The sequence below is a fragment of the Pollicipes pollicipes genome, unplaced genomic scaffold (assembly GCF_011947565.3).
Source record: "Pollicipes pollicipes isolate AB1234 unplaced genomic scaffold, Ppol_2.1 Scaffold_7262;HRSCAF=8765_pilon_pilon_pilon, whole genome shotgun sequence".
Lineage (NCBI taxonomy): Eukaryota > Metazoa > Arthropoda > Thecostraca > Pollicipedomorpha > Pollicipedidae > Pollicipes > Pollicipes pollicipes.
In genome coordinates, this window is record NW_023597055.1 from 1,680,612 (window position 1) to 1,705,391 (window position 24,780).

The following is a 24,780-nucleotide window of genomic DNA, read 5'->3' on the forward strand; positions in this document are numbered from 1 at the left end:
GGTATTCACGCGTTTTGAGTGAATACACTTGACGCGTGAATATTTGAGTTAAATTTGAATTAAGCTTCAAAGAAAATCAAATTTGAGCGCAAACCTACTGGGAGTGGGTGGACACCGGCGCGGCACAGCGGAAAGAGCGAAACCAAACAAGTATCGCCTTCGGGGGGAGGGCTCCCGCGCTCACCAGACAGAGTGGCGAGGAGCCACACGCATCAACACGGCAGACCAAGCCGAGCCGTGCGGCAGGCTTCTTAGCGCTCATGCGAGGACGGAACGAATGAGCGCATGAACGCGGCAGCCTAGTCCCAGCTGAACGGCACGCTTCCCAGCACCCGTTTTCCAAGGAAATAAGACGCCTTGCCATCGCTGCGAGTATCCGCGCTGTTGCAGTGGAGTCCATGCGTTGACGGCAACAGCACGCGTTAAGCGTCAAGTGGAAAAGTTGGCATCTTAAGTCATGCTCCCTGAAGCGTAAACCACCGGTTAAAGCCCTGCAAACGTCCTGGCGCTCTCACAAAGCCTGTTACGCGGACTGACCGGCCCATCCTCAACACTCGCCTCCCGCATCTGGCTGGTTCCCACCGACAGTCCAGCACGCGGCGCGCTCCGCCGCCTCACACCTCCACCTCATGGGACGTCTCCAAACGTCGCCACCACCAAACACAGCGTCCTCCGCATAAAAATAGCCTGTATTAGCGGTAGGCAGGGCGGGGAGCGGCACGGCCGGCCCGGCGGTCCAGACACGCTCTGAATAAATACTAGCTCGGCGGCACCGCGCGGGCCACGTTCGTTAGTCGCTGGCTGTGCCGGCGCCGGCCGCTGCTGTGTGACGGCCGTCGAGGGGAGCACATCACACGTCGCCGGTCCGGCGCGAGGTCTCTAGGCGTGCTGGGAGGCGCTCCAGGCGGCGGGCCGGCGAGACCGCGGTACTGCCCGGGCGGCGGGCGGCTGGCTCTCGGTCGCCTCTGCTGCTGGCGGCGGGCCTCGCCCTGAGTTGTGACCAGCTGCCGAACGTCGCCGCCGCCGATCGCCGTCCGGTCCCGCTTCCGGCCAGCACCGCGAAACCCGACCACCGCCGCCGCCGGGCGGGCGTCCCCGACCCCCAGCGGCCAGCGGGTCAACTAATGATGCGCGCGGCGGCCGCCGCGGCGCTACGATACCTGTTTCTGACGCACTCACACGGTCCCCACAATATATGATTATCGTCGCCGTGCCGTGGCGCAGCGGACCGCCAGCTGGCCGCCGCGGGGGGCCACGTGCCACGCCGAGCTGCAGGCGCGCCGCCAGCGCCGCCGACAGAGGAGGGCGGGCCGGGCGGCGGCGCTGGCTCCCGTCCCGCGGCCACGTAAGGCTGACGCCAGCGCGCGGTCGCGAGCGCGCCGGCGTCGCGCGGCCGCGGCTCGCTCACTCGTCCCTCACTGCAGGCGGCTGACAGGCCGGCCGACCAATCGCAGGCGGCCTGGCGCATCCCACGCGGAGTATAAACAGAACTACAGCGCGGCGCCCGCCCGCCGCCCCACAGTTTTAACTCGATAACATAGAGATGCGTTGCTACACCGACCACATAAACAATCAAAAGGACTCGGGCTTTACATAGCTGGTGCGAGTAGGCCATGCGGCCCAACGGGAGTCTGAGGCACGGTTCCGAACGTTGTCCTACACTGCCACCTGTCGGCCGCTGCCGCACACTGCAGTTACGACAGGAACGGGTTGGCGGCGCTGGCGGGCGACGTCCACGGGTTGGTCGACTGGGCCGGCTCTGCAAACCAGGCGGAGGGGTGAGGCGAGGGTCCCGGGTAAACACACAGGTCAAGCACGCTACGCTAGGGAATTGTGTAACGTTCCTGGGATATTTTCTTAAGCTTATTCCATGAGATTTTCCTGGTGGTAATGCACTTAGACGACGAGCCGAGAGGACTGCTGCCCGTGCTCCGCAACCACAACCGAAGCACCATCATCCTAGCGCATCGGAAAATCAAACCCTCGCCTCTACCTGACAAGATTGCGGGTAGCATTCGGTTAAAAAAACAATTAGAATATGAAGACGTTATAACGCGACCTCCCAGTGCCACGCTAACCGCCTCCAGCCGTTTGTTAGTTGTTGCCCAGCCCGCGTTCACACTGCCGGTCCCATCCGTCCTCCCCCCCCCTCCCCCCCCACCCTCTCCCCCATGGGCACAGGGATGACACGTGACACATCCGAAGCAAAATACCTGGAGCGTCAAGCGTGCGGTCCCCAACTATACCTACGGGCGTTACGCGACATTGCTGCGTCCCTGACTACACAAAAAACGCGATTTGGGGCATGCATTCTGAGCTATGACGGCATTGCAAGGAGCATACAATGCCCGGGAACTTACTGAGAAACTTGCGTATACGAATGGTGTGTGTGCGCAGTTACTAAACACATTAACTGAAGCTCCAGGGACTATCAGACGTTTAAACCGTGTATTGCTAATGCCATCAGCAAGCGTATGCCACAAACGCATGCAACAAACCAAACATTTGATCAATATTCACATTTAGCACAGGCTCTTAAAAAACTGTGCAGCATTCACGTTATGTACATCAATTCAGCATATAGAGGCAATATGCACAGTAACATCATATACCTAAACACATTAAAAATAGCACAAAAAGATAGCTTGAAAACAAGTGAACCTTGGGGGTGGGTTGGAAAGGTCACTCATGTGCGACTGATTGTGTATGTCGCAGGGTGCAAAGTGCAGAGCTGGTACTGGTGGGTGCATGCCACTGAAAGCGTGCGTACTGTCCAGCAGTACCATAGTGCGAGCCATCGACCGACCGGCCGCCGCGGACTGTTACCTTTTCCCTCAGTCTGGCGGGGTCAGAGCGGGACACACCGTCAGTCGGCACGACACGGCACACGTCACATGGCACACGTCACAGGCACACGGCACACGTCACAGGGCACACGGCACATATCACAGGCACACGGCACATGGCACACGGCACACGTCACATACCACAGGGCACACGTCACAGGCACACGGCACATGTCACAGGCACACGTCACATGGCACACACTACACGTCACAGGCACACGGCACACGTCACATGGCACACACAACGCGTCACAGGCACACGGCACACGTCACATGGCACACACAACGCGTCACAGGCACACGGCACACGTCACAGGACACGGAACACGTCACAGGCACACGTCACAGGGCACACGTCACAGGGCAAAGGTCACACGTCACAGGACACACGTCACATGACACACACCACACGTCACAGGGCACACGGCACACGTCACAGGCACACGGCACATGTCACAGAACACACGTCACATGGCACACACCGCACGCCATACGGCACACGTCAAATGTCAAAGGACACACGTCGCAGGACGCACGTCACACGGTTCACGTCATATGGCACACGTCACAGGGCACACGTCAAACGTCACAGGGCACAAGGCACACGTCAGTCAGAGCAGCACGAGGCGGCGAGTCGCCGGCAATCGGGACAGCGGGCAGACCGCACCCACACAGCCTTAGGCGCGGAGCCCGCTGCGACGCGGCGTGGATGTCACGACGACGAGGCCGCCGGCGCCGCCATTCCGCCGCGCCCTCCATCGGTGACTTACCGAACCTGCGGTCCCGAATCTGGTTGATAGATGGCGGTGGTGGGTTCTGCGCCTGGAAGGGGTTGGCCATGGCCACCGCGCCGCTTGGCGTCCAGCCGAACGGGTTCGCTGCGCAACAGACCATCGCGCCTCAGACGCGGGCACATCACGTCACATCACGTCACATCACAGCACATCACGACACTACACACCGTCGCAGCCGCGCTCGGTGTCCTGTATCGAGCCATGTTCGGCGTCGAGGCCTGGGCAGAAGGTGGACTTTGAGTTAGAGACCTGATCTAAATGGCGTCACAGATGTGGATGGTTCGAAACAGAATGAAACCATGACGATCCAATGCACGTCAATACCTCGTGCAAAATGAACCAGACCTGAAAACACAGACACACTAGGGAAAACATGGAGTAGCAAAAGGACAACCTGACTTGATTGCTACGTCACTTAAGCATGCTTTTGTGACACATTTCGTCTGAATTCTCCAGAGTTTCCCACCTCAGCGGTCACCACGCAAACACGTCTGAAGTGGCCATAACATCCGACCTCAGCGGCTCTACGCACAGCGCCAGTTCCAGCCCTATCCACCCACTCCACAGCCCGCCCGCCCGCCGCGCCACCCACCCTGCGCGGCCGGCGCGGGCTGAGGCGCCGGAGCGCCGATCAGGTTGTCCAGGTTCACCAGGCCGCTGTTCTCGCCGAGGAACGAGTGCGGCGACTTGGAGGTGGGCGGCTTGGCAGGCGCCGGCGCGGCCGCCGAGGCGCCGCCCACCGGCGATGGTGTCAGCGTCACGCCCAGGCCGGTCATGTCCCACGGCGAGCTGCTGGCGCCGCCTGCCGCACACCGCGCGCACCGACATCTAGCGGCCACCGCAGCAGACGGAGGTGCGCATGGGGACCGCGAGGGCGCGTCGGGTACGCAATTTGGGTGAGGTTCTCATCGTTTGTTTCGGCGGGAAATGAGATCTCAAGGCGATACTAAGGTTATTCTGCTGGCGTGCCTCACAAGCGTTCCCCGGCAACCTTATCACACCTAATGCACACCGAGGCCACGTAAAAAAGTACATGAACGTTTTGATCAAGAGCGCTTTGACCAAACAGGAACATACCATAGCGCACTGATCTGGAGAATGGAAAACAGCTCTCCGCAGCTTTAGACTATAAGCCAACAACTTTCTGCAGCTGCAAAAGATCATCTAACAGTTATTCGCAACTGTTAAAGATCGCAAAACAAGCTCCGTGACCGTTTCCCTTCGCACAACCAACGCAAACACTCAAAACCTCTAACAAGCCCCGCCAAACCGGGCGCGCGCCCAGCCCGACCGCCGCCTGACTCACGCGCGCCGTTGGTGGCGCCGCCGGAGCGCTGCGTCAGTTCGGCGAACTCGTCCTCGTCGCTGGGGGGCGAGGTCGGCTGCTGGCTATGCAGTGGAGCCCACGGGTCGGAGGCGGCCGGCGAGGCGGGGCCGGCCGCCGCCAGCGGCGCCCACGGGTCCACGGCCGCCGCTGGTGGACAGCGCACGGTCAGCCGGGCTGGCGGCGGAGGCGGCGGCGGCGGCAGGGACGTGACGTGACGTGACGTGACGTGGCAGGACGTGACGTCACGTGACGGGACACGGAGCAGGGGCTCGGTTAAACCGTGATCACAGGGACATGTGGGCGTCGCGTCGTTGCGAGTGTGGGAATGCCCGCTGAACTACAACCAGTCTGCCGTATACTGTTCAACACCACGAGTGCCCATCCAATGCGAGCCTTTGACGCCACGTCATCACCGAATCCGGAGCCACACTCCGCAGAACGCGGCCCGTTGGCTTCCCGTCCCCCCCCCCCCCCCCCACCGCCCGCCTCGCGTTAAGCTGGCGTCGCAGGCCCCGCCGGAGCCCCGGGGCAGTGCCCGCTGCCGGCGGCTGGCGCGGGACAGCGGCCGCCGTTCCGCGGCATCAGCCGGCCGGGCGAGTCCAACCTGGCGGGGCGGCCGCCGCCGCGGCCGGCCTGTCCAGCGGTGACCACGGGTCGGCGGCGGCCACCGGCGTCGACACGCCGCTCCACGGGTCGTTCTGCGCCGCCTGCGGCAGGGGCGCAGGTCAGCGCAGGTCAGGTCAGGGGTCCCGCCGGCCGGCCGAGCCTGGACAGTTAAGACGGACGATCCAGTCTAGTCCAGTACAATTGAGTCCAGTGGAGTTCAGTGGAGTCCAGCGGAGTCCAGTCCGGTTCGGTCCGGTTCAGTCCAGTCCAGTCCAGTCCAGTCCAGTCCAGTCCAGTCCAGTCCAGTCCAGTCCAGTCCGCCAGCCACCACAGCCAAGCGCTCCGTCATGGATCCGGACCATCCCGCAGTACGGGCTGAGCTGCGGCTACGTCTCGACTCGAGCCGCCGTTTGATAAGTGAAGCTGTTGACGGTTATGACTGCACGCAGAAACAACAACAAACCCACGGCGCCCGGCGCCTTGTTTGATCCCACCACCCGACTACGGCGGCGCAGAGGAGGAGGAGGAGGAGGAGGAGGAGGCGGAGGGGGAGGGGGAGGGGGCGGCCCCGCCGGGTCTGGCGGTCACGACACCCGAGCTGGTCCGCGCGCCACGCGGCCGGCCGGCACGGCCCTGGCGGCCAGCTCCGGTGTCGCGCCGCGCCCCCGGCGTCCGGCCGGGCTCGACGCCGGCGCCGGCGGCGACCGCAGGCCGCAGGGACAATAACAGAGCACCGGGCGCACCGGCGACGGGAGGCGTGTCCCGCACCGGCAGAGGGAGGAGTCGCATGGTGCCACTGACTCGGATACACAGTCCGCAGCTGACTCAGGTACACAGCCAACGACTAGCACAGGTACAGGTGTAACAGCCCACAACTGACCCAGATACACAGCCCACGACTGGCCCAGATACGGGTGTAACAGCCCACAACTGACCCAGATACACAGCCCACGACTGGCCCAGATACACAGCCCACAGTTGACTCACGCAACCCACAGTTGACCCAGATACACAGCCCACAGTTGGCCCAGATACACAGCCCAAAGTTGGCCCAGATACACAGCCCACAGTTGACCCAGATACACGGCCCACAGTTGGCCCACATACACAGCCCACAGTTGATCCAGGTACACACAGCTCATAGCTGGTCCAGATGCGAATAATGCGGCCCACAGCTGATCCAGATACAAAAATCCCAGTCTACATGTGACCCAGATACACAGCGCACAGCTTACCCAGATGCACAGCTCGCGGCTGAGCCAGATACATACGTAACAGCCCACAGCTGATACAGATACAGGGATCACAGCACACAGCTAACCCCGACACAGGAGCGGCACACATTTTGACTGACCATTTGGGAGTCACAGGTGACGTGACAAAAGAGTCAAGACTACGAGCTAGCCCAGCCCGACCTGCACACAAATATAAACCTAGTCGGGGAGTGACGAATCACACCCCTGAGCTGAACCGGAGCACGCATCACTGTCCATACCTGGCCCAGATACAACAGTTGTAGCCCACGGGGCACGCATCACTGTCCATACTTAGCCCAGAGACAACGGTTGTAGTCCATATCTGGTCCCGACCTGTCACATGCATGGAATTTACAGTTCAGTTACACCGACCACGAAGACGAAAAGGCACGAGAGGGAGTCACAAAAGAGTCACAACAAGTCAGTCAATACAGCTCGCACGGAGTGATCTCTTCCCACAGATCCTAACAGTGGACACAAAGATAGACGACAGACACTCGTGACCGCCCCCCCCCCCCCCCCCCCCCCATAACGACATCCGGCCTGCAGCCGGCGCCGTGCTCCGTCAGGGCAGATCATCGTCTGCAGTCCGGCGGTCGGCACGTGGCAGGGGCCGGCCCGGCCGGCGGACAATGAGAGCGGGCCGGCTGGTGACAGCGCGGCCGCCCACCGCTCCGGCCGGCTGGCGGCCGGGGTAAACAGACGGTGAGCTCCTCCCCCGGCCCGCCGGCCGGCCCAGCGGCGCAGCGGCCGGGAACGGACGAGCGCGCCGCCGAGGAATGCCGTCCGAGGAGCAGGGCACAATCGGAAGGATATAGGAAGCAACTGATGTGCACTGTCCGTGACTCTACTGGACAGTCTTTCAATCCATTCCACTTCGAATTCTTGCCTTCATTCCGTAATGCGAATATCTGACAACTATCTGCAGTATGAGTTTGCATGCTGGAGTAAATAATGTCTATCGTCGGTTAGCCGAACCCACAATAACGGCGTAGTCACTGGCCAAGCACCTTATCATTGAAGACAGTCGTCGGCCAAAACGAAAACATCAATGCCACATCGACTTCGACTCCCCGTCTGCCCTAAGTATCACACACTCGATGGAGCACACAAGCAATACAGACCCAGAGAACTCGACGCGAGTCTGAGCGTAACCCTCTGTGACCGCGACTGTGACTGCGACTGCGACTGCGACTGCGACTGCGACTGCGACTGCGACTGCGACTGTGACTGCGCGACTACGACTGTGGCTGCGACTGCGACTGTGACAGCGACAGTGACAGCGACTGTGACTGCGACAGTGACTGCGACTGTGACTGCGACTGCGACTGTGACTGCGAACGTGACTGTGACTGTGACTGCGACTGCGACTGCGACTGCGACTGTGACCGCGACTGCGACTGCGACTGCGACTGCGACTGCGACTGCAACTGCGACTGCGACTGCGACCACTCGGCGCCCCGCCGCCAGACAGCCGTGCCGCGTGCTCACCTGTTTAGGGGCGGGCGCCGCCGGCTGCACGGGCATGCCCCAGGGGTCGATGGAGGCTGGTGCTGCGGCGGCGGCGGCCTGTAACATCATCGAGAGACGGACACTCAGTCGACGGCCCCTGCCGGGGCCGGGGACAGACGGACAGCACCGAGCGCACCGCAGTCACGTGCGACACGGGAGAAATGGCGCTAGGCGGCCCAGCGCGCGCTCCTGCGGACGCGGCCGAGCCTGGCGCCGACACAGAGACACACACGGCGTCGCGCAGTCCCGGGGCCACAGCGACCGCCGTCCGCCGCCGGGCCGCCGCCCCTCCGGCCGGCACGGACCCGGCGCCTGGCGTCGGCGGCGGTCAGGACTCTACCTGCCGCGCTGACGGCCGCTCCGCTGCCGCCTCCCGACAGTCGACCGCCGCGTCCCCGGCGCCCGCCGTCGGCGCCGACGCCGACGCCGACGCCGACGCTGGCGCCGACGCCGCCGACGCCTCGTCGTCGTCCTCCAGCAGCTTTTGGTACATGACGGCGCGGCGGCGGCCGGGGCGGCACTGGCGGGCGAGGCGGCCGGCGGCGCGCGCGGCCTGCTGGCCGTCGGCCGCGCCCGGCAGAGGACGCCCCGCGCGGCAATGCGCGCCACCGCGCCCAACACGCCGGCGCTGGCGGCGGCCGCCGGCCCGCCCGTGTGGCGCCCTCAGGCAGGTCAGCGTGGCTGGAGCTTTCAGTCCAGCAGCGGGCTAGCCATCACTAGCTCCATCACGCCGGCCATTCGCCTGTCGCCCTCTTGCTGAACGTTCGGCGCCCGGCGGCGCGCGCGCCCCAGTACCGAATCACCCGCCGCTGGTCTGAAGCCGGGCGCGGGGCGTCCGGCGAAGCTGGGAGAGGCCTGGCCCGCCGCCGACCTCCCGTGCGCCGCCCGGGGCCAGCGACCGCTCCAACCGGCGGGGAGGTGCTCACGCTGCTCACGCTGCTGCTGCTCAGTCACGCTCGTTGCTTGTCTGATCGCGCGGGTTCAACACAGACAACGGTCCAGCACGGACGCGTCGACGCCGTCAGGCGACGGCGACGAGACGGGGTTCTCGTCGAGAGATCAAGGAGCACGCCAGGCGCTGGCTCAGCCACCGGGCCGCAGCCGTCACACCTCCGCACCACATCCCAGCTCACCACAAGCCGACCGACAGCCCCGACCGCGCCTCACTGGTCACCAGCGCCCCAGCGACATCTGGGGAGCGTGGCTCGCAGCCGGCGGCGGCCGGAGCCGCGTGCGTTAGTGAACGTCACGTCACGCGCGTCACGACGGCCGCCGTGACGCTGCCACCGCGTTAGTGGACGGACAGACGGCGGCGGCGGGTGCACGGTCTCAGGTTACACGTAAGTCGGAGCCAACGCCGCACCGCAACGGTCCTCGGATTCGCGTCGCATAAGGAAAGGCGGGCGGGAAATGATGACTTCGTACCAAAGCTGGAGTGAGGCTTTAGCAGCGAGTGTTGGTGTTTTCGGTCAGGGACAAGGATGGCATCTCGTGAAATACGTCAAACGGATAGAATTTCATAGGACTGGATCTCGCTGGCCTTCAAACCTCAGGCCAGGTGTTAGTCTTTGAAAAAAACCGGCCAGGGCTGGATGTGCTGCCGAGTTAACTAGGTCAAGCTGTTCACATAAAAAAGACTGCGCATTCCGCAGGGTGAAACGTGTTGCGCAACACCCGGAAAGGGAATGGGAACGCAGCCAACTCTGATAACTCGGGAAGGGCCGGATTGGGACGTGCCCCAACACTGGGCAGTTTCATCAGCTGGTTCAGAGGCTGCGGCTGCTCGGCCAGTGGGCGGTCGGCGTTCACCCGTCACAGCGGTGAGTGTCGCCGCCCCGGCTGCGGCTGCTCGGCCAGCGGGTGGTCGGGGTTCACCCGTCACAGCGGTGAGTGCCGCCGCCCCGGCTGCGGCTGCTCGGCCAGCGGGTGGTCGGGGTTCACCCGTCACAGCGGTGAGTGCCGCCGCCCCCGGCTGCGGCCTGCGAGCCACCGCGCGCCCGTGACGCCGCCTCGTTAGTAGCAGCACCACGGCACACCCACCCACGACCAACGCACGGCACCCAGCGTGCGGTTAGTGGGCGGCGACTCTGCGGCGGCCGGTCTGTGGCGACCGGGAGCCGTCAGAGTCGCCGAGGACAGCCAGAGGGGCGCCAGGCGCGGGGACCCCCCCCCCCCCCCCCCCTGTCGCCGCCAGCCGGCCGGTCCGCTCAAGAGACGGGCCATTCCGGTCGATTCGCTGTCGCAGTCTTGCCCGCATCCGCAGCGCACTAGATTCCGACTCTACACAGATCTTGATCCAGCTTTAACGGGTGACTGTTTTCTTTTGCTGGCGGCTGCTATGAGCTGCAGCCGTGACTACACACAGAGCATGGCCGCCCGCTTCCGCAGCACGAAAGCTGGACGTGAACACCACGGACATTTGGTCCACAGCTTCCACGGCCGCCCGACGGTCCAAACCAGTGCGGTGCGGACTCGACTGCATGATCCCAGACGGCAGGCGGTGGGCGGGCAGGCGGGGGAGGGGACGTCCCTCCAGCGGTCGCGGTCAGCGGGGAGCTGACGCCGCCGTGACCTGACCTGACCTGACCTGGAGGCGCGGCGGGCGCCGCACGGGCGCCGCCAGGAACGGGTTGGTGGCGGCCGGGCCGGGACGCAGCGCCGCCTACCGGCCGCCAGGGGGACGCTGCTCATGGATCCTCCCCGGCGGACGGCGCAGGGCGAAGGCGGAGCCGCCCAGCGGCCCGGACCATATCCAACACACTGAACACCACCATGTTGGGACTGAAGCCCATTCATTGAAGCCGCACGTATCATTACCACTTCTTGGTCAGTCAAGCACTGTGCACTAGGCTCACGCTGGTAAAATGGTGAGAAACAAAAAGGCAGGTCCTGCTCTCGACACAGAACCGGACATCTCACGTCGCCGCCCGGGAAACGCCCGGCTTCAATGCAGACTTGACTGCCACAGCCAATCATCGCACGGACTGGCTTCAGGTCTTTTGATCGACAGAGAGGCTAACACACGACCCCGTCCGACGCACGGTCAGAGCTATCCATGTCATCCCAGAGCTATAAAAAGAGCGACGAGTGACATTACCGGGTGTCCAGTTACTCAGAGAGCCGAACGGGCGACAAGCACACCCAGAGAGCATGTGCGACAACACGCTGGGAGCAAAACAGCCCAGAGTCGCTCTGAAACAACGCCCATCCACGACCGCACGCCAGACAACGGCCAAACACCAATCCAACGCGGTGGCATGTGAGCAAAACAGCAGGTAAGCGGTGACATATCCCAGCAGCTGGCCCAGCTCGGCACCCCGCGCCTCAGCGACACACGGCCCGTGCCGGGCGTCACCAGCTGACTGACCTGCGGCTTGGCTGGGGCCGGCGCGGGCAGGCCCCACGGGTCGGCGACCACCGCCGCCGGGGCCGCGGCCGCGGCCGGGGCGGTGGCGGTGGCGGCGGCGGCTCCTCCGCCCAGGTCCAGCGAGAGCAGGTCGGTCATGGCCGAGGGCCGCTCGCCGGGCGGCCGGCGCAGGCCGCCGGCGCCGGCCGCACTGCCGGTCGAGGGCACGCACGTCAGAGCGCGCAGCCCCAGCGCTCGCGCGGCGCGCCCACACCGCTGGGAGGGCAGCGGCCGCCCAGCACAGCGCACAGAGCGCCCACCCAGCGCCGTCAGTAGTAGCCGGTGCAACGCCAGACAGTCAGCAGCACTGGCGTCGGCTCTCGCGCTCAGCCCACCGCAGCACGCCCAGCCGCCCGGCGTGTTCGTGTCCGTCGGGCGACACCGACGCCGCTCTGCTGCCCCTCCCCCTCACCTGGCGGGCGCCACGTCGTGCTCCGACTCCTTGAGCGCCATCTGCAGGCGGACCTCGTCGGAGCGGGAGCGCTGTCGCTCGCGCTCCGCCTCCTCCTGCGACATGGCGATGGCCAGCTGCAGCTGGAGCTCCTCCTCGCCGGAGGTCTGCGGTCGCGCCATCTCCAGATCGGGCGCCGCCGGCCGCGTTACGTCCACCGGCCGCTGGCAGGCACGCGGCCCGGGTCAGGCACGCAGCACCGCACGCGCGCCGGCTCAGGGTCCAGACTGGTTCGGGTTCGATTCCCCATGCGGGGAACTTTATGTGGACGCCGTCCTCAACACGCGTATGGTGGAGCGAGTGGCGGCCGGCACTTGCTGTCATATGTCGGCATTTGCTGTTGTCATATTGTCTCAGATTTGCCTCACCTTACCCCAGACAGGCGGTCGTCAGTAAACGGGCCCTCACCAGCCAGAGGTCAGAGGGCCAGCCGAAGGAGGGGGATCACCCGAAAACGGGGAGGCATCTCGCACTGTCCCGCATCGACCAGCGACACTCGGAACGGCGTGGCAGACTGGGTGGCCGCGCTCTGTCCACGAACGTCCTTGTCTTTGAAAACGCGGTCAAACGAGGGAGGTGGTAGCCTTGCCATCCCACGAAAACAACAGCGAGCACCGCCGTGATAGCAAGGAGAAGCCCGCTGTTCAGTCAAAACTGCCACCACAGCCACCCGTGCCCCACCACCTGCCCGCCGGCCCGGGCGTCGGCGGCCGGCGCGGCCCGGGCCGGCGGGGCGCAGCCGGACCCTCAGCTCACCTCGGTCGGGCTCATGGGGCCCGGACTGTGGTCACGCGGCCTGTCCTGGGGACGGAGACGGCCGCCAGTCAGCGGCGGGGGGGGGGGGGGGGGCGGACAGGTGCACCGGTGATAGTCGGAGCACCGACGACGCATACACCAGCGGCGGGGGTGTCAGCTGTCATCACACATGACCAGAACATTGGCTGTCATAATACCGGGAGCCGCACTGACGGAAGAGAACGTAGATGACTACAGACATCAAGACAATACACATGACACCCACACAGGCATAAACACATCTCACAGGCTTAGGGCGACAAAAGGCGACTTAGGGCGACGAGAACATGCAGCGGTACCGAAGTCGGGCCAGGTGGCGGGCTTTCATCGAGTACGCGCCACATCACATGGCGCCAACGGTGCGGACGCGCGCCGGCCCTGCAGGCCCGCGGCGGCCGCGGCGTCCGACGACCCAACTGGCCGCCTCCCGACTCTGCGCGGTAGTCGCACGTGAGTAGCAGTCGCCCGTGCCAAGGCAGCCGCGGCTGACAGCCCGGCCCTCACCACAGCCATCATTCCTGACATTCCATTCCCATTCCACTCCTATGATCATTCTTATAATCAATGCCCGCAGGGAGGTGAGAGGGCAGGCGGCCGGCCGGTCCTCGCCGCCGCCGGGTCCACCTGAGCGTGACGCCGACGTCAGCGTCCCAGCGTCCCAGCCCCACTCACCAGGCCGGCCAGGCCCTGGCTGCTCTCGAGGAAACGCTCGCGCGCCTTGATGGCCCGCTGCCGCTCCTGCTTCAGCTTCTCCTCGTCCTGCAGCAGCGTCACCAGCTGCTTGGCCCGCTCGCGAATGGCGCGTCCCTGCCGCCGCCCAGTCACGTGACGTCAGGTGCGAGGTCACGAGGCCAGGTCAGGCCTCCAGTCCGCCATTCGAAAACGCGTCAATCACTGTTTCAACGCGACAGCCTAAAGCATGATAGGACGTTCCCAAAGCCATACACATAAAATGACCCCAAAACTAAAGGAAACACACTAGAACAAATTTAACAACTGTGTGCGGTGCAAAATTGTCGGGAGCCTTCTGGTGGAATTAAGTAATGAAACGCAGTGGCATGCAGCGTGCAGCGACTCCTGCACCCCATTACACCCACGCTCCTGCACCCCATCCCACAGTCCTCCCCCTCCCGCTGCGGACCCCACCCCACGAGTGCCCTGCGCACGCACGTGATCCGTGTTCTCCTCGAAGTGCTGGAAGTCCTTGAGCGTCTCAATGGCGAAGATGTTCTCTTTGCACTGCTGGGCCACCCGTTCGCTGCCCGTTTTGATCAGGTAGTCCATGAGCACCAGCGCCTTGTACACGTGACGCCAGTTCTTGCCGTGGTCGTTCAGTCGGCGCCAGATCATCTGGCAGCACAAGGCGCGCACCGGTGACGTCAGGCGTGACGTTACGTCAACAGGGCAGCGTCCTCTCTCATAGAACACAGCGATTCCGTGCGATGCTGAGTGCATTTGCGAGGAACATTATGCACATAGATGAGATAGTGGTAATGGCCTTATTCCTCGGAGAAAAACCAGGAGAATGGAGGTATGAATAAGTTGATGTTTCGCTAACATGCCTTTACTGAAACGGATAGCAGAAGACAGAGATGAGCCGATATTTCGGCAACATGCCCTTGCCGAAACGAATAGCAGAAGCGAAGCAAAAATAAATAAACGAAACGCTTCATTCTCCTGTTTTGTTTTTTCCGAGGAATAATGCTGTCTACTGCCTTCCTCCTACTGCCTTATCTATAAAACGGTGATCCGACTGATCGGCCGCGCTCAGCGGCGGACCGCAGCAGCTCGTACCACGTTCAGACGTGAATCAGCTGATCGGCTGGCGCCCCACGCCGCGACATAGCGACCTTCATTTGGCGCCCGTTACCGCGGTCAGTTCAGTGGGCTAGGTCAGAGAGGGCCGTTTCAGTTCCGTGACGCTCGTTTCATTTGTTCGATGTTGTCGAGCTCCAATAATTATCTAATAATTCCTCCGTCTCTGATAATTCCTCGCCGTCTTTGATCCTGATCTGGATCGAGGTCATGACCATGAACTGGGTCCAAGGCAGCACGTGACATGATGTGGCACCCACACGAGTCATTACGTACCGGGACACGGGACATCGGTTGGGTCATCCAAACACGTGGCAGAATCGGCAGTGTTTTTGGTTGTCAATGGTACACTAGATCATATGATTCAAAGTAGGTACCAGTGACGTCACACAACAGTACGTATAACATCTGCGGCGTCATTTTCGGGCAGCCAGCACTCCTTTTGTCATTTAGCACTGCTTTTGCTAGGACGAAAAATCTGATACTGAGGCGAGATACCGCAAGGCAGCGCCACGATGGCGTCACGGCAAACAAAGGGCGAGAGTAGAAGTTGGAACAAAGGGCAGAAGCATGCCGTTAATGTTAATGATGCATACAAGCACATGCATGCTGTCTGTAACAAAATACAAATATGGTATACATCTAGCTGGTACATGCAAGCAAAGCATGGTAGAAAACTTCATTGAGGAAACCAGCACAAAATAATCTCTCAGCGACGTGTTTTTTTTTAAATAAAAACACAACTGTGATCACCATTTGCTACATATTTCAATACTCAGTCAATACTTCAAGTATCATGTCTCTTATCGTCGACAATAATTAACCTTTCAGACAAGAGCCGGAAATCGCCGATGAGCCGATGTGACTACGGGTTCGTTACTTTAACGCGCTCGCTGCGGTGGGAAAATGAGGCTCCCCTTTTGAGCATTGCACGGCGAAATTCGTCTTCCAACTCTTTAGCAGCGCCAGCGTTCACAATGGTGATATCTACGCACAAAGGCCACAACGTCCGCCACGCGTCGAACCAGGGCCTCCCGCCTGGAAGCCGTGCACCCTGCCGAATGGATGTTGTCGCCCCTCTTCCCGTCTCATGCCCAGGTGCTTCGAAATTGGATCCACGATTGGCGTTCGTGGAGGAAACGCAACGCAACAAAACACAGCGGGAAGCGCCGCTTTTTCGAGAGCTCGCAAGTTCAGCCAGTGCATTATACTGGAAAGTGCCTACACTCCACTCCACTGCACCCCCTCCCCAACCCAACCCCATCCCGACATTCCCTAACCCTCCCCCCCTTCAAGGCCATAGACCAACCGTTTCAAACAAGCTTTCTGAGAACTTCGGCCGCAAGTCGAGTGGAAACACGAAGGCCACTCGGCAGTCAGCCCCGCACGTAAGATTCGTCCCGATTTGGACAAGTTGATCCGCCGCGACACGCACGAACGCCCTTGGTGCGCCATATCAGTCCCGGTAAGCGCTGCTGACGCTGAGATGACGCTGATGTGAGCATGATGAATGTGATGTGAGCTGATGTGAGCATGTGAGCAGCATGATGAAGACGCTGGATGTCCTACGAGACACACAGAGCAGACCGAGCGTACAATTTAAGACCACAGCGCTGTGGCATCGAGACGGAAAGCTTTTCTGAGCTTTACTACACCACAATGAGACAGCAAAATTCCTGACAAACGTATGCGCCACAGCAACGTTCTCAGGGCGGTGCTTTCGCAGGATTCCTTCAGATTTCCCTTTCCATTGCGACCGCACATGGCCGGCGCCAAGCGGCGCTCGAGCGCGGCCGCCTCCGTTCCGCGGATACGTGCCGCGGCACGGTGCGGCGCCGCGCGCCCAGATTAACCACAGCCGGCGCGGCGGCGCGCGCCGTCCGGATATCCCGCTCCGCCGGCGCCGGGCGGCGCGGCGCGGCGCGAGCAGCCGCACCGCGCCGGGCCGGGCAGAATCGAGCCGGGACGGGCCGAGCCTAGCCGAGCCGAGCCGGGACGGGACGGCGGCAGGTCAGTGACCGCTGCACTGCGGCCGGCCGGCCGGCCCGGAGGCGCGCACCTGGCCGCGCCGCGGACGCCGGCAGCAGCGGCCGGTGACGGGCCGATGCTGTCGGCAGCCAGGGCTGCTCGCCACGCGACAGCGTGGAGGCTCCTGGACCGCAGCGGTCCTTGGGTCTCTTCGGGCTCTAAATCTCCAACATTTAATAGCTTAAAGTGAATGCTATTTAAATTCCCACGACAGGCTGGGGTCCCAACATAGGCGAGGAATTCACAACAGCAATTCGCTAGTTTTTCGACAGTCCGGCGCTTCGAATAGCGAACCACACAGTTAAACGATTTTCTGACGTCCTTTCAGTGCCTGGGACACGTAAGCAAAACGGTTCTTACTACAACGGAAACGGATCCCCGCCTTCAGTATCAGAGCCAGCCATCGCCTGGCACTCTGTTCCAGGGCTCGTAGTTCCTGGACTCCAGGCTCGGTTTATCCAGCTCAGTCAGCACCGGCACCTCCGCCGCGGCTCCCCTATTGACCGCGAGCCGTCGGGGCGTGGCGGCGGCGGTGAGTCAGCACCGCCGCCGCCACGGCGTCCGGAGAGCGTGACGCAGGCCGAGCGGGGTCTTGCGACGCGCGTCACTGCCACGGCGGCGGTAGTGCCGTACCGCGCCGTGTTTACGCCCGTCACGACGCGTGCCGGCGGGCCGTCCCAGCACGTCACGGGAACGCGGCCGGTGGCGCGGATCTCGCCGTACGAGAGGCGGCGCGCGTCACAGGACGGCTCCGCCCCCGGACCCGCGCGCTCATCGCGTGTCGCGACGTCCCGAGGATGGCCGCCTCGTCAACGAGCTATCGCGGCCGAGGGTGATGAGCAGGTCATGTGACGGAGACTGCAAATGTGATGAAAAAGATAACCGCATGTAGGCCAACGGCAAACAGCATGATGAATACCGATAGGATTTATCCGTTTGGTAAATAAACATTTATATCGGATAGATACCGGCACGAAGCAGGACGATTATCGGCAGCTGATAATCGCAAAATATCGGTAGCACGAAAAAAACAGCGTTAGAATTTCATTCAGAAACAAAAGTTCCGCACGCATTTGCTTATGTCCTCTTCGTTCGCTTTTTGCCATATCCATGTCCAGTGCATGCCCTCCGCACGACACGTCCATCGCTGCTTTGTTGTTGGCGCGCATACAAAGTGCTACAGCCAGCGGAACGTCACGACGGCGCATGCCTGACCACAGGTCTGGTACCAGCAGCGGTCTGGTGCAGCACCACGCGAGCCGACACTGCGCCCGTCGCTGCTTGACCTTCCGGCAACGCAACGCGCCGTGAACGCCAGCACCGCCGTTCATTGTCCACCGGCATTCAGGACGATCGGTCACGCAGGCACCACGCCTGCATCGGGCTGAGCTGGCGACGCCGGCCGGCCGCATTATCAGATGATACAGAGAGAGAGCGCGCACGCGCGCGGCAGCGATACGGCGCCGCGTTCGAGGCCGGGTCAGCGGCTGGCCAGCCCCGAGGCAGACCCCCGGCCGCGCCGCCGGGCCTGACGCCCCACTGCCGGCCAAATGGCACCGGCTCGCGTCGGAGGAGTGCCAGCGAGCGGTCTGTCTTCACGACGGGGAACAACGGTGCTGATGAGAACAACAGACGGAGAACGAAGACGGAGAACAACAATACGACACTGGTGCGAATTTCGTGCAGCATACGATTACGTTGGGTCAACATAAGTAACTCAAAGCATCTTCATGCGGTGCGAGCGACCGAGACTGCGAGACTCAACGGTGGGAGAGACCTTGCTGGGCTTGGGAAACGGAAGCGCTTGGGATATCTCATGACCGCGGTGTTGCGGTTTGGGGACTCGCTGTACGCGACCATTCGGTTGCTCGCAAAAATCAGCGCCGGTAGCGCTTGTGGTGATAGCAGTGACAGGGGTCTTCAAGTCACCCAAGGCTTCTGCAGACAAAAACTTGATAAGCTCCTGGCTTGCGCTTGATGCCCCGTGCCCCAGACGTGCAGACACATCGACCACGGTAAAAAGATCAAGAGAGCAGCCGGGCTTCGCACACAGGTGTTTCACGGTCACCATGCAGCGCGGAGGCGGAGCAGGTGTTATTGTTCCACCGTTCCCCATCATCGCCCCCCCCCCCCCCCCCCTCTCCCCCATACACACGCAGTATCGATTCGGGTCCGAGTACTGCGGCAGACTTAGGCGGCTTCCTGTCTGTCCGGCGCCTGCTGCCAGGCCACGTGATCGAGGCGGGGGGGGGGGGGGGGGGGGTGATCACAGCAGGACGGGGAGGCGACAGCACGCGAGAGATGTCCTCACTTGACAACCACGCGGGGGACACCGCTACCAGCCGGCACTGCGGGAGGTGCCCTGCTCCGCGGCGCCGCGGAGGCGTCTCCCCCCTCCCCCCCCCCCCTCATCCCTGACGGGGCAGCCACCGCTGGCGCTGTGCAGCGGGTTAGCGGGGAGGCCGGGGTGCGCCAGCCCTGACGCCAGACGGCCGGGGTGTGCCACCCCTGACGCTGGGCGGCCGCCGAGCGCCAGCCCTGACGCCGGGCGGCCGGGGTGCGCCAGCCCTGACGCCGGACGGCCGGGGTGCGCCAGCCCTGACGCCGGGCGGCCGGGGTGCGCCAGCCCTGACGCCGGGCGGTGGTGTGCTACGCCGCGCCCCCAAAGCCAGCTCAATGGCAAGGCTGCCTCTCACGGTACGGTGCAAAAAATAACCCGCTTCGCTACTTTTAGCGGGTTAACGAAAATACAAAAGTCATCACAATCGGAGGCGACGGCGCAGGTTATTATGCCAAACCATAGCCGAAGACAGTTCGTGACAAAATCTTTCCTGTAGATCAGTCCAAATCAATCGACATCATACTGGACACAAAAAAAACGAAAATGCCAACGCCAACAGGACCTGCGCCGCGAAGGAGCGCCAAAACTGGGTTTGGCACGACATAACAAGGTTTCCAGTTTCCAACAAGAGCATAATGGCCTCGAAAAATGCGCTCCCGTTCCGCAACAAAGGATGGGACGCGGCGATCGTCGGAACGCTAACACGTGGTGACGTCACGTCAGAACGTTCGCAGTGCAGATGAAGAATCATATCATATATCATATATCATGATCATAATCGCGCGCATCCCCCCTAAATAATCATCCCACTCCCTACTCAAGCGCTTCAACACGCGTGAGTAGGAAAAGGGGGATGACCCGGCCGGCAAGAACGCGAAATCTCATCGCTTGCTTTTGCTAACAAGCGTCCCGATCAAAGGAGCCACCCAGCGGCTTCGGGAGCACACACTACGGAAAACGGGCTGTCAAGCAAAGCCAAAACCAGCCTAGTCAACCGGCATCTACGTACGTCACAACTTCACAGGACTTTCCGCTCTCTGCCAGCACCGGTCCGTCGCATCGATGAAAGCGCACCCTCGGTGTGGCGGACACACCATCGAGATAAACGTTCGTACGCCGATGTCTGCATACCTCTGACGTCATCCTTCTAAAGGCTTTGTCAACGAGCCGACCTCTCATTCGATCGACCTTGGAGCTCACCACGCCGCCTCATCTGCCATTGGCCCCAGCTGGCGCGGGCGTCCGCGGAAGGACATGAACGGACGACACGGCGGGCGTCGGGAACGCGCCAGTCGTCTGGGACTTTAGCGCCCCTGACATCTGTTTACGCATTACCCAGAATCAGAATGAGCCGTGTCACACAATCAGCGCGATCGATTGCGCAATTCGTTTCTACATTAATACCAATGGCCCCGTTTGACCTCCAATCTTTAAAAAATACCGTCATAATCATACAGCAATACGCGTACCTTCCGCCATATCACACCAACTACTTATTGTTTGATTGCATAACCGTGGCGACGCCAGCGAATCAAAACATTGTTGCCTCCGATCACCAGTCTAAATCACCGCCGGTTTGATTGATTTGATTGGTTGACCGTTTGACACTAAACCACCGCACCAAACGCCACCACGACCCAGCACTAAAGAAACCATGAACCGAGCATTAATCTTTGAAAAATTCGTCCCTCAAGCCTCAGTGGAAGCAAGGGGAGGGCGAATTTCACCCTCGCCCTCTAAGGCGTGTCATTTTGATAACGACTTTTAATTCTTCAAAGCTGCTTAAGAACGGCGCTTATGAGGGCGTGGCAGAAGTCCGTTTAAAACCCCCTCACGTGCGGCCTGCCCGCGCCACGAGGCACAGGAATCACACCGGGGCCGGTGCAGCGTGCCGACATCCGCTGACGTCACGCCGCCGCTGGCCGGCGGCCGTCTGCGCCTCCGGATGCCGGCAAGGTTCCGGCCGGAGCCGGGTGCGGAGCTCGCGGTGATCACCGCGCCGCGCGCGCGCCGCGCCGCTCACCACCGCTCACCGCGCCGGCTGGGCGACGTTCAGCCTGCAAGGCCGCCGTCACGTATCGTCCCGCCCACGCCGTCCTTCCGAGCGGCAGCGAGCTGCCGGTCACCTGCCACCGGGTGTCGGGTTCCGCGCGGTGACATGGCACGCTCTCCCGTCTGCCGCCCACTGGCGGCGGCGCCGGGGAGGCCGACGGTCCAGGGGAGTCGCCGCACGGACTGCGCGAGGCGTGCCGCCGATGCCGGCGTTCTGAACACGCAGAGCACGGCTCTGAGGTCGGAGGCTCCCGAGCCGTGCACCGGCGCACGCCGCTGCGAGGACAGCCGGCGCGTGACGCCGGTCAGGTCACCAGGTCATCGCCGGGGCACGACCTCTCAGCGTGCACATACACACACACACACACACGCACACACACACAAACGCGCGCGCGCACACACACACACACACACACACACACGTACACACACGTACACATCGCTGGTATGTCATGCCAGCAGCAGCCAGGCACCACAGCAGTGAACAGGGAAGACCGACGATCTTCACATCGCCTACCAGGGCGCTGATTCTGCGTCACATGCTTCTTTCATCCAGACTAATGCACATTCATTAACCAGCTTTGCTTTGAAAAGGGGCAGCTTGGAAACTGAGGCCAGGAATACAACCAGTTCAAACGCTATTTCGCTCACTTCGCCATCACCGCCGCCGACCAGACCAGCTGGACTGGGCACCCCCAGCCCCTCCACACTGATCCACTAGCTGCCGGCCGCCTCTGCCATCCGAGCGGCCAACATGGCTACCTGCATGATGTCCGTGAAGGCGACCATGTTGTGGCTGTACTCGGCGATCTGCGACATGAGCGTGGACGACGGGCCCCATGGGTCGTTGGATGTGGCCTCGCGGACCTTGACCTGGGAGACGCACAAGGCCAGTCTGTGAGGAATACAACTGTTCAGGCAGAAAACAAAAACATACAACTGCTAGCCTGTCTTTCTGGCAACTTGCCCCAATCTGAACATGTGCAAAGCTGTTGCATTAGAGAAGCAAACTGATGTGTGGTAAGGTGTGTGACAAAGTGAGTAGTTCTGTGTGGTTCATCACAACTTAGCATTCTAATATGTGTGGCAAAATGTCACAGCACTGTCATCACATTCTGAGAATAATCTGAAGTACACACAAGGAGCACTTACCAGCCTTTCAACCTGAAGTCTAATGCTACAACCATTCAGCCAACTGCCTGCTACAGATGGACATGCAGACCTTGCTGATGCACACTTGCAGGCCGAGCACTCACCTGTGCATCTGTGTAGTTGTGGACAACATTGCGGACATTCCGCCGCACCTGTCTCACTGCCCCTGCATTCATCTTGATGTTGTTACAATATCCGCACCACACCTGCCAACCAAAAAGATGCAGGTCTTAATGTTAGAAGCGGCGGGGCATAACTCACCTCTTGCATGGCCACATGGAATGTAATTAAACCTGTTACAGCTCAGGGCAATGGTCAAAAGTGAATGGTACAATAACAGGTCAGGCACATGGCCACAAAAGAGCCTGTAATGTGTGGGGGGGGGGGAGACTTCAATGTCCAATATTCTCCAATTCTCCAGCATGTATGGATTTGGACCAAATTCTTTGACCAGTGTCTAGTGCCTGCCTCTGCCTCTCTGGCCCTCCCCTTGGCTATGCTCCTGCATATTGTCATTAATTAAAATAAAACAGCATGGGAATAAAATGGGCAGGCAAAGTGTCAGATGATCAGAAAAATAGCATGCATGCCCACACCTGAAATTGTAAAAGCAGTGGGGGAGGGGGTAAAGTTGAGAGGCAGTAATATTTTTAGAGACAAACAAATAAGCCAATGCTTCCCTCCAACATTCAAAACATGCACTTTAAGGCAAGTGACCTTGGATAGATATATCTGTTCCCATCTGGACATTAACTTCAGGCACACATGGTGGAAGAACCACTAACACATTTGTAAATATGTTCAGCATGACACTTTTATAAAAACAACTTTCTGACCAGTCACCTGTAAACAGCCATCATAGCAACCAACTGGACTACCTTGTAACAACTTGAGATGGCATGGGGGCTACCCATAAATTAGGTTACATTCGAAGAGGGACATGGGTTTTGATGGAACATATTGGAAATGTAACAGGGAAATGTAATAGAGGAAGGAGATTTGGATAGAATAACATTATACCAATGTATGGTGGGAAACTATGCTAACATCTATGAAGACAAACTGAAACCTTAAAATAATATGCTGTCAGCTTCCTCTCATGGCTAGGAACCATTTTTGCTGACACCCTTTGCAATATTAATTTCACAGCCCCCAAGTCAATAATGGTGAAATAGATGACTTAAAGGATTGTATGCCTCATACTGCAGAGCCAGGGAGAGGGGACGGGTTTCACACAGCAAAGTAAGTGCAAAACACAGGGAGGATTGCCCATGGATTGCCCATGGCTCCAAGACCATCTGTGAAATGGCAAATGATAGTGCAACCAAAATTACATGAGATGCACCTAAAACCATTACAAGCTCACCCTCAATTACCAATTAAATCTGAATCGATGAGGGACACACCAGTGCTCACAAGGTGAGCAAACAGTGGTAATAGGTACCCAGTTAGCAGGTAATGAAGAAGAGTGACAAACTACCTTTTGTACCCCAGGTGGGTCTTATGCCTCTCACCTCCGAGCCTGAAATGTAAATTCACCGGGGCAAAGAACACTGACATCGAAGGAAGTCCCCGATACAAACCCGTTATCCTTGTACGCGGCCGTGACCCACAAAGAACCAGGAAGGCGACGACTGAGAACTGGTAGGCGGGCAGTCCATACACTACCTCAAAACTGAAGATGATGCCCTAGAACGTTCCTCAGGAATACCCAATCACGAAACAGCAGAAAACGCACACCCATCATCACAAACCTGACAAAATAGTTATTTCTTACCTACGTAACACGACCGCTGTACCCCACTCACGAACGAGACTTCACTACTATGATGACAATAACGACGCGGGTTGTAATAGCCGCGGACCAATTGCTCCGAACTCGCGAATTATTCGTGTGATGGACAAAAAAGTACTATGAATTCCACCATCATAGAAGCAGATTGAGCTAAACTGTACATTGAGGTAGCAATTTTGAATCCAATTCGATAAATGTTTGATGTAAATGGAAATTTTTTATTCAGAATACGGCAGCAATGGTCCTAAGAAATTTTGACCAGCTAGCTCTGCATGGACCAAGAATATGGAAGCCTTTTCCTGCCACTCGAATAAAATAAGCGCACTTGTACTCACAAGGATCTTTAGTGCTCGTGTACTGTCGGCAGGAATTGGTGGACAAATTCCGGTCAGCTGATCAAATCATAGGTGACTATCCAGGAGTATTTTTGTGCATTCAGTGATAGTATGTTCTATACTTAGCATACTCGAACACCTAAATATGACTACACTTGTTCTATAACATTCCAAAATGTGCTGTGGCATATATTACTTGCGTTGATGGCGTCTTAGAAAATAAATTAAACTGATTTTACCCTGTTTGTTTGCTAACAAAACTTTACCAT

At 60.2% G+C, this 24,780-nt stretch overlaps 1 protein-coding gene across 1 annotated transcript; it reads right to left on the bottom strand.

Moving 5' to 3' along the window:
• Positions 1–670: 670 nt before the first annotated feature.
• On the bottom strand, positions 671–24,433 carry lqf (epsin homolog lqf). The gene is made up of 15 exons (XM_037238269.1): positions 24,159–24,433; positions 22,486–22,587; positions 21,992–22,102; positions 14,164–14,343; positions 13,666–13,800; positions 12,955–12,999; positions 12,160–12,362; positions 11,458–11,898; positions 10,382–10,442; positions 8,321–8,398; positions 5,597–5,674; positions 4,947–5,100; positions 4,233–4,442; positions 3,617–3,724; positions 671–1,759 (listed from the first exon to the last, which is right to left on the bottom strand). Exons 2-15 carry the CDS (start codon positions 22,555–22,557, stop codon positions 1,695–1,697), a joined length of 1,941 nt encoding a protein of 646 aa, XP_037094164.1. The 5' UTR covers positions 22,558–22,587; positions 24,159–24,433; the 3' UTR covers positions 671–1,694.
• Between the last annotated feature and the right edge of the window lie 347 nt (positions 24,434–24,780).

What these genes read in the sequence shown, in the direction of transcription:
- lqf (XM_037238269.1), bottom strand. Translation starts at nt 22,557, where the DNA reads ATGAATGCAGGGGCAGTGAGACAGGTGCGGCGGAATGTCCGCAATGTT. An exon ending in GCCAGGGCCTGGCCGGCCTG is followed by an intron (nt 13,000 to 13,665) that starts GTGAGTGGGGCT and finishes CTCCGTCCCCAG; the next exon opens with GACAGGCCGCGTGACCACAG. An exon ending in GATTCGGGACCGCAGGTTCG is followed by an intron (nt 1,760 to 3,616) that starts GTAAGTCACCGA and finishes CCTGGTTTGCAG; the next exon opens with AGCCGGCCCAGTCGACCAAC.